The sequence below is a fragment of the Chrysemys picta genome, chromosome 1 (genome assembly GCF_011386835.1).
Source record: "Chrysemys picta bellii isolate R12L10 chromosome 1, ASM1138683v2, whole genome shotgun sequence".
NCBI classification, from domain to species: Eukaryota; Metazoa; Chordata; order Testudines; family Emydidae; genus Chrysemys; species Chrysemys picta.
Genome location: NC_088791.1, coordinates 236,297,347 through 236,314,810, shown reverse-complemented (window position 1 = coordinate 236,314,810; position 17,464 = coordinate 236,297,347). Strand labels below are relative to the sequence as shown.

Genomic DNA, 17,464 nt, shown 5'->3' with positions numbered 1-17,464 from the left:
CCAAAATCTGCCTTCAGAACTCAGAAGCATTCTATATCTGCCTACTTGGTTACTTATAGAGCCCTCATTACTGACTTATCTAAGCACCTAAACCACTGATGTCTTTTTTTCCATCAAATCTATTCAAAAACTCCATTTCCAGCCTGCATTTTTCTTCTGGGCCTTCACAAAGTTGCAGGTATTCTGATCCTATGTTGGAGAGTAACTTTCCTGTTGGCAATATCATTTGCTGGAAGGTAGCACAAATTACAGGCCCTTTCTCTGTTGGACCTAAGTTTCCTTATTCAGTCTGTTGGGTATCTCCTATTACAATATTAATTTAGAGTACTTTTGTAATGAGGCTTGAGACAATCTCCAAATCACATAAGTGAGCAGGGACAAACACTGTACCTACCAACATAATCTTAAAATATGTTTGATCAGAAGCATAGAAAATCAAGTATGCTTATTGCATTTCATCCTCACCACTTAACCAGGCATCACTGTCTTGGAACATTTCTTACTCTGATAGTTTGGGGCCTTGCAAGCAGAATGAAAAATGAAATGTCCCGGAACTTGGAAAACCAAATTACATTGACTCAAAGGGGCTTGGCCTATACGTGTAATTCAGGCATCACATCATAAACCTAATGTATAAAATTAGAAGCATAAAATAGTTCCTAAAAAAAGCACCAGGGTTTAATCTTTGGAGAAAAAAGCCAGAAGTATTGTGATAAATAAAATAAATCAGTAACACTTTGGTAAATGGAAAAAATACTGTATCTCAGGTGTAAGACTGGCTAGTCAATCTGCAGTGGCAGACTCAGTTTCTGTAGCGAGTGTTAGTTCTGTGGACTGTGTTATATAGGACAGGGTGGGCAAATTATGGCCCAGGGGCCAGATCCGGCCCATCTGGGCTTTGGATCCGGCCCACAGGATTGCCACCCCTGTGGCGCCGCGGGGCTAAGGCAGGCTCCCTGGCCCCGCGCCGTTCCCAGAAGCAGCCAGCACCACGTCCCTGGGGAAGATGGTGGGGCAGAGAGCTCTGTGTGCTGCCCTTGCCTGCAGGCATTGCCCCCTGCAGCTCCCATTGGCCGGGAACGGGAAACAGCGGCCAATGGGAGTTTCAGGGGAGGTAGCCGCAGGTGAGGACAGTGCGTAGAGTCCTCTGCACCCCCTTCTCCAGGGGCCGTAGGGACGTGGTGCCGGCCACTTCCAGGAGAGGTGCAGGGCCAGGGCAGGCAGGGAGCCTGTCTTAGTCCCGCTGCACGCCGCTGCCACCCCGGAGCCACTCAAGGTAAGCGGTGCCGGGCCGGCGCCTGCACCCCAAACCCCTCCTGCACCCCGACCCCCAGCCCTGACCCCCTGCTGCACCCCTCCTCCACCTCAACCCCCTGCCCTGAGTCCCGGACCGCACCCCCTCCTGCACCCCAATCCCCTGCCCTGAGCCCCTTCCCGCACTCCGCACCCCCTCCTGTACCCCTGCCCTGAGCCCTCTCGTACACCCCGCAGCCCTCCTGCGCCCAACCCCTTGCCCTGAGCCCCTTCCTGCACACCGCACCCCCTCCCACACCCCGCACTCCCTCCCTCACCCCAACCTCCTTGCCCCAGCCCTACATTTGTGGCCCTGCATGCAATTTCCCTACCCAGATGTGGCCCTTGGGCCAAAAAGTTTGCCCACCCCGAAGTAGGAGATAAGGCTAGATAATCATAATGGTCCCTGTATGAATCTCTGAATGTCATTAGGCCAAGAGACTGTCAATAGCAAAATCCCATCATTTGGATGCTTTATCACATGTTACATTAAAATCTGTAGAGCATGTTTTGGTAACTAAATAAAATGTATTCAGAGTCTAATCTCTCCTTGTTTACATACAGCTCTCATTAGCATTTTTAGGGATGGTGTGCTTTAAAGGGGAGAATAGAACCCACTATTAATAGATAGGAAATACAAGTGGTAGTCAGAAGTCCGTTTTGTGTGGTCATCTTTGCTGCTATACAAACCAATATAGTAGAATTTAATTTCATCTTTTTCATTTTCAGTGTTGTGTACAAATGACTTTTATTTTTTCTGTTTCTTGGCAAGAGTGTTCCTTTTACACTTACAGCACCTAGAGCAAATAAAACACATTTGCCTGTGATTCTGCAGTATATGTATATTTTGCTTACAAGTTTAATCGTATGCACATGCCTTTTTGAAAATATTAAGCAATTTAAAATATTTTCCCAAACTTACTTTGCTTTGTTTTCTGCTTTCAGTATTTGCAAACAATCTGCTAATTTTATTTTGGTTTTGTTTTTTTTAGCAGTTATGAGGAATGTTGGTGAGTTTTCTGTTTCTGAGAGTTTGTGGAGAGAGGTGTTTCTTTTTTTCTTTTGGGATGGGGCAAACATTGGTGTATTTTAAAGTGTGCAGATTTTTTTAATGTTGTGCATCATAACACCATTAATTATGCTTTAAATGCTTAGTAGAACATGATGTATGAATGAATTGGTCCTTCCAACTGCAACTTCTATTTTGTAATGAACAGCTAACTTCATACCTCTCTCTGATTTTTATGAAGTCAGGAGACTTTGCAAATTAGAATAATACAATGTGTTCATCTGTTCCTCTGTTACTTCCAAAGAAAAACAGATAACAGACAGGCAGAGAGAAAGCTACACAAAACCGTTTTTGAACCTTTCACTTCTACTGGATAACACATAACTTTAACCCTTTATGATGTTATAATGGGCCTGGTTTATATTTTTGAAATTTATCTCTGCACTTAAACACTATTTCTTAACCCTTGTGCAGTTTTTTCCCCTTAATTTTATTCCTACATTGTTTAGTGCTGTAGGAGAAAAAGTGAAAGGTTAATCAGTGGTTTGATGGTGAAGCAGTGCTTCTGCTTTGAGCTAAAGTACTTGGAGTTTATTTGCTGATTATTATGACCGTACTTCTTATGGCCTGATCTGAAGTCCATTGAAGTCAACAGAAAGACTCTCATTGTCTCCGGTGTCAAGTATCAGGGGGTAGCCATGTTAGTCTGTATCTACAAAAACAACAAGGAGTCTGGTAGCATCTTGTCTCCGGTGGGTTTTGGATCAGGCCCTGATCAGATTAGACCATGTATGTCTTCTGAAAGCACCACAGAATGCAAATTGTTTATTTATAACTTTACACATCTAGTGACGTGCAGCATGTGTGTTCTTTTTAAAAAAAAATTAAGGATAAGGATCTATTAAGCATATAATATAGCTTACTTATGCAGAATGACAGCTGTTCATTTGAAAGAGTGATTGCAGATTGGAAAATGAATACGTGTGAACTTCATGCCATAATAATTTCTTTCCTCTGATCATCCCAGGGAAATGTATTTATTTTTAAATAAGAGTATAATCTGAACATGCTGCATGGCCTTCCTGCCAAATACATCATCTTTCTGCATGTTAACTCTTCTGTAGTGGAAAGAAATTGCTCAGAGGAATTGTCAGCAGTAACATTGGACACCGTGGAGTAGGCTGAATCAGAATGCAGTAAAAGTCCTTAAAAAGGAGATCTATTTCATGTATGGATAGGAGTGTAGGGGATCAGATGTCCTTCTGTAGACAGGTGTGTGACCAGAGGAACACAGAATGATGCCTGTTTCAGGGGTTATGTCTGCATTACATCCTTCAAACATGGTACTTATCCTTTTAAAGGAGGTCAGACTGGATAATCATAATGGTCCATTCTGGCCTTAAAATCTATTTATCTATGAAAATGCCTTCAGATTGATTTCTGGGACAGTTGCTTTTTAAGTGTGCCCTATGAGAGGCTCCTGCATTACCTCATAAGCACGCTGTAAAAGTGACTATTACTCTTGGGGGAATTCTGCACCAAAAAATTAAAAATTCTGCGCACAATATTTTAAAATTCTGCATATTTTATTTGTCAAAATAACACAATATAATTCACACTAGTTTCAATTATTTTGCTAATTTACTTCAAAATACCTGTCAGCAAGTATGTCTACAGACAACAAAAAAGATTCAGGAAATGTTTTTTGACAAATAGATTCCTTACTAGGCATATTAATACAGAACTCTGAATAATAATTAATTTAAACTACAATACAGAGCCGTATTTCCTGTACCCCTCAGAAGCAGTGCAAAGGCTTGGGGGAGTCAGGGTTAATGGGGGAGCTAAGGGAGAGGGAAGTAATTGCTGGGAAGGAGCTTGGGTGTGAACTTGGAGGGTTGTTGGATATGGGTGTGAAAAGTATGGAACAGGTTTTTTGAGGGGGTGGGGAGGGATTGTTAGGGAACTTCTTCCATGCAGACCTTGGCTGACCCCTAGCCTCTCCCATTCAGTCTGGCACATCTGCCCCTATCCCCATGCGTCCCTGCATCTCCTGTCCACATATGTCCCTGCACCCCAACTCAGACACCCACTCCCCCATCTCCATGTGGCCCTGCGCCCCCTCCCCCTCTCCTTATGTGTCTCTGTGCCCCCAATCAGCCAACCGCCTTCCCTCATGTGGCCCTGTCCCCATGTGGCCCTGCACCTCCATTCCCATTCAGCTCCTGTCCTAATACATCCTCCCCCACTAGCCCTTATGAGTCCCTGTCTGACTCCCCAGCAGCCCCGAGCTGTCTGTCTCCCCATATACTCTGTCTCCTGACCTGGCCCAACAGGCACTGTGAAGAAAGCACTGCAGGCTCTTTCTCTTCTCTGTCTGGCTGGGAGCGGCTGCTCTGTTCTATCACCACATCGCCCTCTGGTGGGCAAAACACGGAACTGCAGCAACTTTCTGGCAGAAGCTATTTTCTGCGTACGCACACACACACACAGACACAAGTAAAAATATGTATGGCACATTAATTATGCACGCGTGCAGTGGTGCAGAATTACCCCAGAAGTAGAATACACATTCCTCTAGTTTCCTTGAAAAAGTTTATAAAAATTAAAATATGTTCCCCATCAGTGGCTTAACTCCCCCACACCCTTCCCCCAAAGCAAAAGAATTCAGACTCCTCAGAGATAGTGATTTGGAGCAATTGCACCTGGGAAATTAGACTCTCTGATATGCTAAGCATGGCTTTGTTCACCAAACAACAGCTGGCATTTACAGTAACAATAGGTACTTTTATGTCTAATGGCTACAATGAAGCAATTAATGACAGGAAGAAGTGAGAAGGAGGAGAAATAAATTAACGTGTGCCAGTTTAGGCATCTTTGACTTGACACTTGATCCAGAATAGGCAAGGATGCTTATCACGCCCTGAGCAGAGACAAAGACAATATCTGCATGCTGTTCCATGCAGCTGGTACATGTCAGCTGACTCCGACTGCAGGGTCATAAAATTGCAGTGGAGATCTATGGCTCGGACTGAAGCCCCATGAGCTAGACCCCAGGCTCCAGCCTGAGCCTGAACATCTACACTGCAATTTTATAGCTCCGCAGCCCAAGTTTCAGGATTAGAGTCTTTCTACTGGTATAACTATTTCAGTTCAGGGTGTGGCTTCCCCTCCCCCCCCCAAATAGTTATAATGGGTCAACCCTAATGTGGATGCAGTTACACTGGTATAAAGATGCATTTTACTGGTGTAGTCTATTCTCCTTCTCATCTTGGAATAAGCTATACTAGTGTAAGTACTATGATATCAGTATAACTTTGTCCACAGTAGAATGGGTTGTACAGCTTTAACTCTGCTGGTGTAGTTAAAGTGATATCGTTGTGTGGAGACAAGGCTAAAATTCCTAACTTGGCAAGGAGATATCAGATGTAACTGTGTCAAGTGTATGTGTTTTGGGAAGAGGGAGAGTGGAGCAAGCAACCTAAGGAAACTGGTTCTGTCTCTGCTGGCAAAATTTGTCATACACATTCTCCTCAGAAAATTGTCCCTCCTGTATGTGATCTGTGAGCACAGTCATTTAGGATCTGAATGTTTTCATTAAATGCAGAGGTGCTCAGGTATAAGTGTTCCTGCTGTTTAATTGCCCATTGGTCTTCCATGGTTAATTGTTAGCTTAGGTAAATTTTGTTGTCCACAATTCCTTTTTCGGCATGAAGAAGTGTGACTAGAGTGTTTATACCTTCTGATAGATTGTTTTTAAATTGTTTCTTCTTTTTCAGCACTTCAACAAGCTCCCAGTCTATAATATACATACCACAGGACATTATTAGAGCAAAGGAGATTATTGCACAAATCAACACCCTGAAAACTCAAGTCAGTTACTATGCCGAAAGGCTCTCAAGAGCTGCCAAGGATAGATCAGCTAATGGCCTTGAAAGATCACTTGCCATTTTGGCAGATAAGGTATGAGAACAACAAAACAAAATCATTGATAAAAGTGAAGTGAGACACATTCTGAAGCACCACTTTTTGGTGAGCTCCCTGAAAAATCCCAAAATGGTCTGTCTTGTGGCCCCACTCAGTTGGAATTGGAAGATAAATCCAGATGTGATTTTTGAATTTGCCACCATTTATTCAGGTTTTCTCTTCTCTTCCACTCACTCTTGCTTCCACCTCCTATGGATGGAGTGGTGAGGACTGAGAAAGAAGACTGATACCTATTGGCTTCCTTCCCCAAGTTTAAAGTATCACCTCCACCAGTGTCCAGTCACAACATCCCAGAGAAGAAAATCCTAAATTCACTTTCATACACGTGTCTCTTTAACCACTGACTGGTTTGTTGAGCTCATTTCTGAATAAGCTATCATGCAATAGGAACTTGAAGAAACCGGAACACCACAAGGAGTCTTTGTTATCATTTCATTTGTATAATAATGACATGAACTTGGGGCAAATTGTAGTGATGCTGTTCAATTAATACTTCACTCCTGTAGCCTGATCTATAGATTATGAATAAAAATCCCCAGTTATCACTTTGAGGGTTGACAAGTTCTTGTCCCAAGATCAGGCCCAGTATTATTTAAATTATTTTATAGTTGGGAACCCCGATGTGCACAGGTGCAACACTCACACTAGAGGAACTCTTTTATATTTACAGATAAAATTTATTAATACATTTAGCAAAGTCAAAGACACGCTAACTCAGTAAGGTAGATAGAGATAATATAGAAAGTACAACTGAACATCCATACTCTCACCATCCCTTGCAGAACAACCTGAAATGTTAGCCATTGTCTTCCTCATCACCTTCCTCATCTTCATCAGTGGCCATCATTCTGGCCTCTCCCAAGGGCTACATCTCTCTACCCCTACTGCCCTGGGATGCCACTTTTATAATATGTTACGCTGACGTTACCATGACTAATGCATATTTAGTAGGGGTTTCTCCCCTCTTCCTTATTTGTATTTCCTCCCCTTACCAATGTTAAGGTGTTCTTCTTCTATAGGTCAGTGTATTTATGATTTCACCCCATTATCATATACGTCATTTCATTGTCATGGCACTCTTGCGGCTGGATGTTCCGACCAGAAGCTGGTATCAGTTCATGTTCTGTGGTTGGCTGATGTCATTATGGATAAGATTCCCCCCCCCACACACACACACTCTATTTCCAATTTTCCAAAACTTATGAGTTACTTAAGTTTATCTATGCCAAAGGTCATAGGCCTCAAGCCTCATGCTAACTGCTTAAGCCAATGACTTACAGGATACAAGCCTGTAGGTTCCTTGCATTACTGCTGAATATAATAAAGCAGAATATAATGCAAAGCAGTGACTATAATAGAAATAAGCTGGCCCACTGGGCTACACTCCACTCAATAAAAATGGACTGAACAGGCAATCAGAATGAAACTTATTTACAAGGACAAGAATAAATGCAGTTTTAGAGTTCTTTTGTTGTAGTATTCTGAGTTCTAAGAAAGCCTAGCTAATAAATAAGCAGTACCCTATGACAGAGAATGCATTTGATAGTCAGTTTACTGTATACCCACGTGGGGTGCCTGTATACTTTCCCATAATGGAAGAAGGTATGTGATGAAATTAAAGTTAAAAATATACAGAAGAAAATACTTGTACATAGTGTATATCTGACCTGTGGATTCTCTGCTGCTGGATATTGTTAAGGCACATAGTTTAGTAAGCTTTTTTTTAAAATAGGTGAATAAGAATAGTATCTGAAGGTATGTTATCTAGGAGAAAGGTAGGTCAGCAATCCTCATGCTTCAGGGCTTACGTACATCATTTGCCAGAATAAGGAAGAAATTCCCACCAGGGTACAGTATTGCACAGTGAGGTGGATGTTTCATGCCTTCTTCTGAAGCATGTATCATTAGCCGCCGACTGAGACGGGATATTAAACTAAATGGAACATTGCCATACCAGAGGAGACCAATTTCTGTGGACTGTATGAAGGTGCCTGAGTTTGGTTTTTTTTAAAGACTATTTCACTTAACAGAAAATGAAGTGCTGCCTCTAGGTAGAGGCACTAGGAACTGTAGATATTTGTTAAATATTCAGCATGTGTAGTCCTAAAATGTCAGTACACGTTTTTGAAAATTACACTTCACATTTTTGCTTCCTATACGTCCTTTTAAGTCCCTGTTGCAAAATAAGCAGCACAAACTCAAAATGAGGGTTTTTTTTTAATGAAAAAATAAGAATGTAGATAAGGATTTAAAAGTGAAAATGGTTTCAAATTCTGTTTTCTATTGTTTTTAGACACGGCAGCTTGTCACTGTCTGTGATTGCAAGTTATTGGCAAATTCAATACATGGATTAAATGCTGCAAGGCCAGATTATATAGCCTCAAAGGCATCTCCAACCGCTGGAGAGGGGGAACAAGTGATGCTAAGGAATGATCAAGACACTCTTGTGGCAAGATGGACAGGAAGAAATAGCCGATCTTCTCTGCAGGTGGATTGGCATGAAGAGGAATGGGTAGGTTTGCTGAATGGAGGGATGAGGCCTGCTGATGTCATCTCCTTTTTTCCCTTTTAGTATCCCTTTATTCCCTAGCCCTATTGCCCTTAGCATGTAGGTACCAGCCACAGGTCACCGATATCTACAAGTCTTATTTTGGAGCACAACACTGCATGTTTTAGGTCTGGTCTACACTTAAAATGTAGGCACTCAGGGGTGTTAAAAATCCACATCCCGTGTGCCATAGCTATGCCAACCTATATTTTAAGTGTAGACGCAATTAGGTTGATGAAAGAATGCTTCTCTCGACCTAGTTACTGTAGCTTAGGGAGGTGGGGTCCTGACAGCAGTGGAATAATTCTTTCCATCACTATAAACTGCATCTACACTACGGGGTATGGTGTCTTAGCAATGCCACTGTAGTCCTCATAGGTAGACATGTTTTTAGTTATCCAAAGGGGTCGCTGATAAGTGTCTTGAAATGTTCCTTTCATCCTCTCTCTGTCTGCCCTTTGATCAGCAGGAGCAGAAGCAGGCACTGAAAAATTAGTCTGAGTCTCTTGCATAATAGCAGAGTCAGATCAGGTCTACATTGCAGACCTATATTGGTTTAACTATGTTGCTTAGGTATGTGAAATATCAACACCCCTGAGCAACTAAGTTATACCGATCTAACCCCCAGTGCCCCGCGTAGACAGTGCTATGTCAATGTCTTCTCCCATCGACACAGCTACTGCCTCTCGGGGAGGTGGATTAACTACGGCGACAGGAGAACTCTCTCCCGTCGGTGTAGGAGCATCTTCACTTAAGCGCTACAGTGACGCAGCTGCATCAATGCAGCATTTTAGGTACAGACCTGCCCTCAGTCACTTGGGCCACCTGGCTGTCCTGCAGTCAGTTCTATATTGAGAGTTAATTGAGTATTCTTTTTAATGAAACAATTAAGAAACATTGCGCAGGGTGTCCCTTTATCAATCTCCATACACAGCCAATAAAGAAGAAAACATAAAAAATAGAACTCTTGCAATATACTCTTAGATATTAGTTATGAAAAACAGCTTTTCAAAGGCTTTCCTGGTTTTTTAATCTAAATATTTAAGTGAGGTGTCTGTTTCTGTTTTAATTATGAGCTGCCTTTTAAAACAGTTCATGCCAAGAATTAAATGACTTTCCATCTAATGTTGCCAATTTAAATGAGAATTGAGCTGTCCTAACATTGTAGTGTAGTGGAAAGTGAAACAGAAGTGAATTCAATCTTTGTTAAAACTATTGAAATTGATTAGAATAGTGGTTAACCCTATAAAATACAGGAGGAAAAGAAATAATGTCAAACTACATTTCAGAGCTACCTCCAAAATAGACTCTCATAGGGTTGATCCCTTCAGTGGCCTTCAAATGAAGCCCATAAAGTTCATTAGGTTACTAAATATTGCACTACTTATTGGTTTACTCAGTTAAGTGTATATTGGATACAAGACACATCATATAACAATGATGTAAACTTTTCCTTCTGTATCTGATGGCTTATTGATTTTATATTCTGCTATAATAGTATGTATGGGAAATTATGGGTGTGTACCACAGTATCGTGTATTTTTATATTCATATATGTACTGTGTGTGTGTGTGTGTGTAGACACACCAGCTACATATAAAAATACGTGATACTGTGGTATAAGGGTTTTATCAGGATGAGTTTGGAATGGCCACATTACTCATAAGTGCGTTATACAGGCCATCCCAAATGAATGCCAATAAAATCTTTATACCACAACCTCTGTTACAGGAAAATCTTGTAGGAATGTCTTAGTTTTAAAATTTGTTATTGGAACTATTTTTGTATCCCTTCAGCTGTAAATTCAGATACCTTAGTTACTTTGGCTAACTTTTTTAGAAGTAGCCTGTGACTTTGAAAGTCTCAGTTTCTGGGTGCCAGGCTTAGGAGACCTAGAGGCTGATTTTTCAAATTACTGATTACCCACAATCCCATTGACTTCAGCTGAGGTTGCAGATGTGTGTACTGCACTTCTGAAAACCAGGCCTAAGGGGTCTCAATTAGGGCACCAAAATTAGAGGCCACTTTTGAAAATTGTAGCCAATGAGTCAAACTATGCAGGGTTCAAAAGGGAGACACCAAAAAACCCCTCTAAAATGAACTAAAATAGTCTTTCTGTACCTAAAAATAGCAAGGCTTTAAAGTAAGCTCTCTCTAGCCATTTTAAAGCTAGAAGTGAGTGATGGGTCCCATTGGGAAGCTGGGGACTTCCCTTTCCAGTGGTACTAAGTTCCATTTCTAGTTATGCAAGAACATAGGCACTGGAATTTAAAGTAACAATTTTTTAGGGATCGAAAAGCTGTCACTGGCCCAGGACTAAACTTTATCCACTCTGGACCTCAGGCAGGTGTAACTTTTGAGAAGAAAATTCTACATTTGGCTGAAGGAGGAAGAAACATTTTCCCTGTTAGGTTGATTGTTTTTTTAAAAAAAAGTGCATTTGAAGTTGAAAATAATACCTGGGGAGATGGATTAGTGGGCAGATGGCTTAAGAGAGTCAGAATTGTATGACAAATTTATCACACAGCTCTGCAGCTTACCATTTGGATGTCACTTTAACTTATATAGATACATATGGAGTATGTATGTATAAATGCAATGGCAAAGTGCAAACTTTCCTAAGCAATTGTGTCTAGAACCACAGCAGGCAAAGTATCTCTTTTTTGCAAATGTACTTGTCATCTAATGTTGGGATCTTCATAATTTAAAAGGGGATGTTTTTCTTTCAAGGAAAAAGTTTGGTTGAATGTTGACAAAAGTCTGGAGTGCATTATTCAGAGAGTGGACAAACTTCTCCAGAAAGAGCGTTTGCACAGTGATAGCTGTGAAGATGTTTTCCAGTGTGACATCAGCTGTACTAGTAAGAAAGGTAATCGGGATACTCGTGCCTACTGGATAAATCCAGAAGGCTTAGATGAGACCTCATCCTCACCACCATCATCCTCACCACCATCTTCAACCATATCATCCTCTGCATGCCATTCTCACAGAAACACAAGTGCGTATGACAGACCCTGCTTTGCTGTATGTTGGCATATTTCTCAAACCTTTTAATTCATCTTTATGTCAAATTCTACATTTTTTAAATAGACAAGATACCAGACAAAGGGGCCTGGGTGAGTTTGGAGTTGCTAACCTTTGAAGTGAAATTCTGGCCCCACTGAAATCAACGGCAAATCTCCCATTGACTCCAGTGGGATCAGGATTTCACCCTTGGTGTTTTGAGAGCTGAGGTTCCAGATTTCAGATGAATAGAATGAATCTGGAAAGCATCATAGCCTGATATACTCAGCATATAGGTCAGGCTGTGACATTTATGCCAATACCTCATTATTTTTTCTCTTGGCATCAGCTTGTCTGCTGCCTCAGGGCTACTCCAGAATACCTTTTAAAAGATAAAATAAAACATGAAAGTGGCCCATGCACTAATACAACGCTGATGAACAGAGCTGAGCTGCCAGAGTGTAATGCCAAATGAGAGTGCAGGAAAGGTGGAAGGGAAGTACTGCTGGGTGAGAGGTTCCAGAAGAGTGAGCTAAGAACAGACAGGTGCATTGGGTTTTTAAGATGTGTATGATATTTATCCTCATACTGATCTGCTCATCAAGTGAATGAGTATCTCTCAGGTGAATGAGGTGGCCTGGTGATGACTGAGGATAACATGCTCTTGTTCCTACTATTTATTTATGAAGGGTAGCAGCGTGTAGTGGACTGAGCACTTGATTAGGAGCCAGGAACTCCTGAATTCTACATCTGGCTCTGCTGCTGATTTGCTGTATGGCCTTGGGCAGGTCACTTATGCTTATTTTTTCAAGTCTAGGTGCCTTAAAGTGAGGCAGTTAAATCTGTACTTAGGTACCTAAGTCAAAGTGATCTGAATTTCAGACGTGCCAAAATTGTAGTTCCCATTGAAGTTAATGAGAATTTGAAAATCAAGCTACTTTGACCTACATGGCTAAATATGCATTTAGGTGCCTACATACAGGCACCTTTGTTGGAACATTTTGGCTGTAATCTCTTCAGGTGTCGTGTCAGTTCACCCATCTGTAAAATGGCAGAATAGGCAAAATGCTTTCAGGGGCCCTGAGTGGGGGGAAGGGCAAAGCACTCTTACTAGTGGCCTCTGCAACGCATTTTGAAAATGTGTAGTGTGCGCTCCCTCTCACCTTTCCACTAGTGCAGTGTTTCCCAAACTTGGGACGCCACTTGTTCAGGGAAAGCCCCTGGCGGGCCGGGCCGGTTTGTTTACCTGCCGCGTCCGCAGGTTTGGCCGATCTCGGCTCCCAGTGGCCGCGGTTCGCCGCTCCAAGCCAATGGGAGCTGCTGGAAGCGGCGCGGGCCAGGGGACGTACTGGCCGCCGCTTCCAGCAGCTCCCATTGGCCTGGAGCGGCGAACCGCGGCCAATGGGAACCGCGATAGGCCAGACCTGCGGACGCGGCAGGTAAACGAACCGGCCTAGCCCGCCAGGGGCTTTCCTTACACGAGCGGCATCCCAAGTTTGGGAAACACTGCACTAGTGCAATTCTCCAGGCACCCTCTACCCCAACAGACTTACTGGCCAATCGGGGCTGTCAGTAGTGCTAGTAGTACCCCTGCTGCACTCCAGTTGATGGTTTTTTCCCATTAGGAAGCATGAGGGAAGTAGGGGCTCCTGGCAAGTTTTTCCCGTTCATCACCAATGTGATTGTCTGGGGCAGTTATAATATAGGGCCCAATCAAACTGCCTTTTCAGTGAGTTAAATGGCAGTTGAGTCAGCCTTAAGGTGTAACTATGAACTTCTCTGTATATTAGCATGTATAAACTGACTGCAAATAATGCATTCAGCAATTTAAAAGTTACTGTTGGTTTGCATGGAAAGGTTGCCTTAAAATTGGCTCAAGCATTTAAGCAAAGTTATGGTAATATGTGGTATCAAAATAATCAATCAGTTGGATTGTATAGTACAAGCATAAAATGTAGGAAAGAAAAGATCGTTCTAGTCTATTCTCCTGCTAGTTCAGCTGTAAACTAAATAACACTATCAAAACTATAGGTTCAAATGGTGCCAAATGTATTGTAAATAAATAATGCCTTAAGCATGTGAGTGAGAGAAATTCTTAAACTAATCCTACTTTGAAGCTCCATTTTAGGTTTACAAATTTTCTACCCTTGCAAGTTTTCATGATAATCATTTTCATAGAACAGATCAAGCAGTGATTAGTCTTAGAAAAGGTCATTTGGGTTTTGAACATTTCCATGTTTCATACTCTGTGGTATTTCATGCCTCTTCCTTCCACTATTTTTGCATGTCTGTGACTTCATGTTCATTCCACTATTAATATTTTAGCACAGTAAGAGATGTTAATTTTTAATACAAAAGTTGTTTAGTTTCTAAGTTAACTTTTTAACAGCATATGGTATACAATTGAACGTCTGTTACATATGATTTGCTGAATGTTCTAAATTGCCGTTTTTTTTCCTGAGAATATCCTATATTTCTGGGTATTTTATATTAATAAGCTATCATATTAGAATTGTTTGAGTATTTTCTTTCTGCTTCAATTATTTGAGCACCAGAACAACAATTACATAAATTGATATTTGCTTAAATAATATATATGAAGGGAACATGTGAATGTATATGCCATTAAGATCTATGGATCCAATGTAATTTGTAAATATAACTAAAATAATCTTAGTAAAGAAGACTACTTAGTAGACCTTTCACACTGATTGATTTATAGCACACAGGAGCTGGAAGGTGGACTCCTTTAACTTATTGATCATATATGTTACATAGAGAGCATTTTAGTAAAATGTATTGCTGTTTTAGAGTGATCTAGTAACAAATGTGTGTAGCAATATATTCTGTTTGTTCACTCATTGAACCTTTCCTGGCCACTTATTGGTTGAAAACAGTAACATGATGAATCAATAAATTTCAATGTGCACACTTGTGCTCAACTCATTAGGTGTCTCATGTTAATAGTGAATAACTTCAGTGTTAACATTCAGAGTACTGAAACGTGAAGTTTTCCAAAACATGTTTTGGATTTTTTATTAAAAGAACTAGAGAGAAGCTGGTGTAGCTGTGGGTGGAATGTGGTCAGAAGTCATGGCCATGCAGGCAGATTTATGTCAAAACTGTTTTAGAACAGCCCTTTTCTTTAAAACTGTGCCTACAGCTTTTAATATTGCTTCACCCACTTCTACTCTGGATCTTAACATTCATTTAATATGAAAATGATATTAGATGCATCTCCCTACCTACTGTTTTGTGCAGCAGAAAATATCTGTAGCCATCTGGAACTCTACCCCCATCCTCACCCCAAAACCAAAACAACCTCCTTCCTACAACCTGCTCACTTAAACCACACCATCAGGAATAGCTGAAGTAAATATGCTCTGAAGGTGCATGAACTTGGGCGCTGTTAGACGAGGGAGTACAGCAAGTTCCAGAGTTTTGGGCACTCTGCCAGGTATGCCCTGCCCCTGTCTCTCGGTTGTACAAATCTGTCAATCTGAGTGTTGATCCCAGCTATAAGATTATGAGGAGAGAAGCCGTTTCTGAAGTAGCCCGGACCCCAGCTGTTCCATAGGTCAAAACCAACTACTTGAATTGTACAAGAAATGAATTGGAAGCCACTGCAAATAAAGTGCCTGACAGCACTTTGTAGACAACACTGTGTCAATGGGAGGGCTTCGCCCATCGACATAGATACCTCCTCTCAGGTAGGTGGATTAACTACACTGACCGGAGAAACTCTCCCTCTGGCATAGGAGCCTCTTCACATACAGAACTACAATAGTGCTGTATGTGAAGACAAGCCCTCAGAAGCATCACATTTCCTTGACTGACATGCATCAGAATAGAAATATCCTCCTTTCTATAAGTACTTGTGTGGGAAACATTTCATTTATTTAACCATGACCATTGGCTAGAGATTAATAATAATTCAGGATTAAAGAAACCAATCCCCTCCCCACCCAAACAGTTCTAAATTTGGTGAAAGGGACATAGTAAAGCGCTGGTGAAAGTATTTTCCATGCTTATTGTAAGGGTGAATTGTTGTGAAGGGAAACATTTGTCTGAAACAGAGACTTATCTGAGACTTATCCAGAAAGCTGAAGAAATATTTTAGAAATAAAATGTTGCAATAGACTCAGATATTCGCTTTAAAAACTGATTTTTTTGCTATGCTAAAATCTTTACTGAATGTTATGCAGGTTTTATTTATCCAAAGTAGTTCTTCTTCGTGTGATTGCTCATGTGTATTCCACAATAGATGTGTGTGTTCGCCACGTGCACCAGTGCCGGAAGTTTTTCCCCTAGCAGTACCCATAGGGGAGCGCCCCAGTTACCCCTGGAGTGGCGCATCCATGGTGCAGTATAAGAGGTGCTGCACGCTCCCCCACATCCTCGGTTCCTTCTTTCCGCCAGTGAAGGTGCTTCGGAACTGCTCTGCTCTAGCTTTGCTGTACGTCATCCCCAAAACTGCTTGTTCGTTCAGTGTATGGTACCTGTAATTAGTTAATTGTTTAGTTAGTTTAGTTTAGCTAGAGCACCCTGGCTGGGGCATGCCCCGTGCTCCGGGTTTTAAGTCGTGCGACAGTTGTAGGCGTTCTATGCCACTAAGTGATCCGCACGTGGACTGTCTACGCTGTTTGGGGGAAACCCCAGCGATCGCTGCAAGATTTGCAAGTCATTTAAACCTCGAACCAAGAGAGAAAGGGACATTAGGCTCCAGGCTATTCTGATGGAGTCGGCGCTGACCCCAGCTCCGGCACGCTGCTCCGAGTCGGGCACCGGGCACTGTGGTGTCGGTGCGTGGCAACCCTTCGGCGCCATTGACTAGTCGGCATCACTCCCTGTCCACGGGGCACGCCAAGGTTAGAAAGAGGCCTTCTTCGCTGCAGCACCGGAGTAAACCGGGACAGAAGCTAGACCCATGTCGAGCAGTCCTTGATCCCCACTGGCCACTAGACCTCCGACTCAAGTCGAGCGGAGCAGCCCGGCCCATTTGGAGCAGGCCTCCCCGGATGTTCGGATGCCCTCAATGCTGGAGGCCCTGCAGGCGGCCCGGGATGTTAAGTCCATGCCGGTACCAGGAGCACCACCGATGTCGGCCCTGCGCTCCAGAGGCAAGCCGCCGCTGGGATCTTTGCAGTCGCCCCCAGCTTGGTACCGGTCTCAGTCGAGGGAACGTTCCCACCGCCATTCGCCACCCAGTGACCGTTCAGAGCAAAGTCCACATGGATCGCCCTCAACGCCCATCAGGCTGTCTGGTTGGGTTCCGTCTGACCGAGACTCGGCACCGCTCCGCCTCGAGGAGCGAACACCAATGGGACCGAGGCAGACGTCGCCAAAGGTCCTTGTCTTGGAGGGGTTATCGTAGCCGGTCATGGCACGGACGTCGACATCATTCCCGTTCGGCGTCCCGCTCCAGGACCCCACAACAGCACTGCCTCCGCAGTCCCGGGCGTTGATTGCCGGCGTCTCGCCGTCGCGGGTCCACCCGCGGGAGCCGATCGCGGAGCAACTGTTACCGACGGTACCGGTCCTCCACACCAGGATCGCGGTCCCGTGGTCAGCACCACTCCCGGCGCTGCCACTCCTCCCGGTCCGGGGACAGCGACAGGTCATAT

At 42.8% G+C, this 17,464-nt stretch overlaps 1 protein-coding gene across 42 annotated transcripts in view; it reads left to right on the top strand.

The window, feature by feature from the left end:
* INPP4A (inositol polyphosphate-4-phosphatase type I A) overlaps window positions 1–17,464 on the top strand; it is a 192,388-nt gene that overhangs the window by 138,413 nt on the left and 36,511 nt on the right. For 19 of the 42 annotated variants that reach the window (XM_065591531.1, XM_065591528.1, XM_024104416.3 and 16 more), the window contains 3 exons: window positions 6,082–6,265; window positions 8,583–8,801; window positions 11,568–11,706. In XM_065591531.1, the coding sequence (XP_065447603.1) occupies window positions 6,082–6,265; window positions 8,583–8,801; window positions 11,568–11,706 (542 nt within the window). Of the gene's footprint in view, window positions 1–2,285; window positions 2,304–6,081; window positions 6,266–8,582; window positions 8,802–11,567; window positions 11,836–17,464 lie in introns of all 42 variants that reach the window. The other 23 variants (XM_065591506.1, XM_042840819.2, XM_024104414.3 and 20 more) reach the window with 3 other exon arrangements.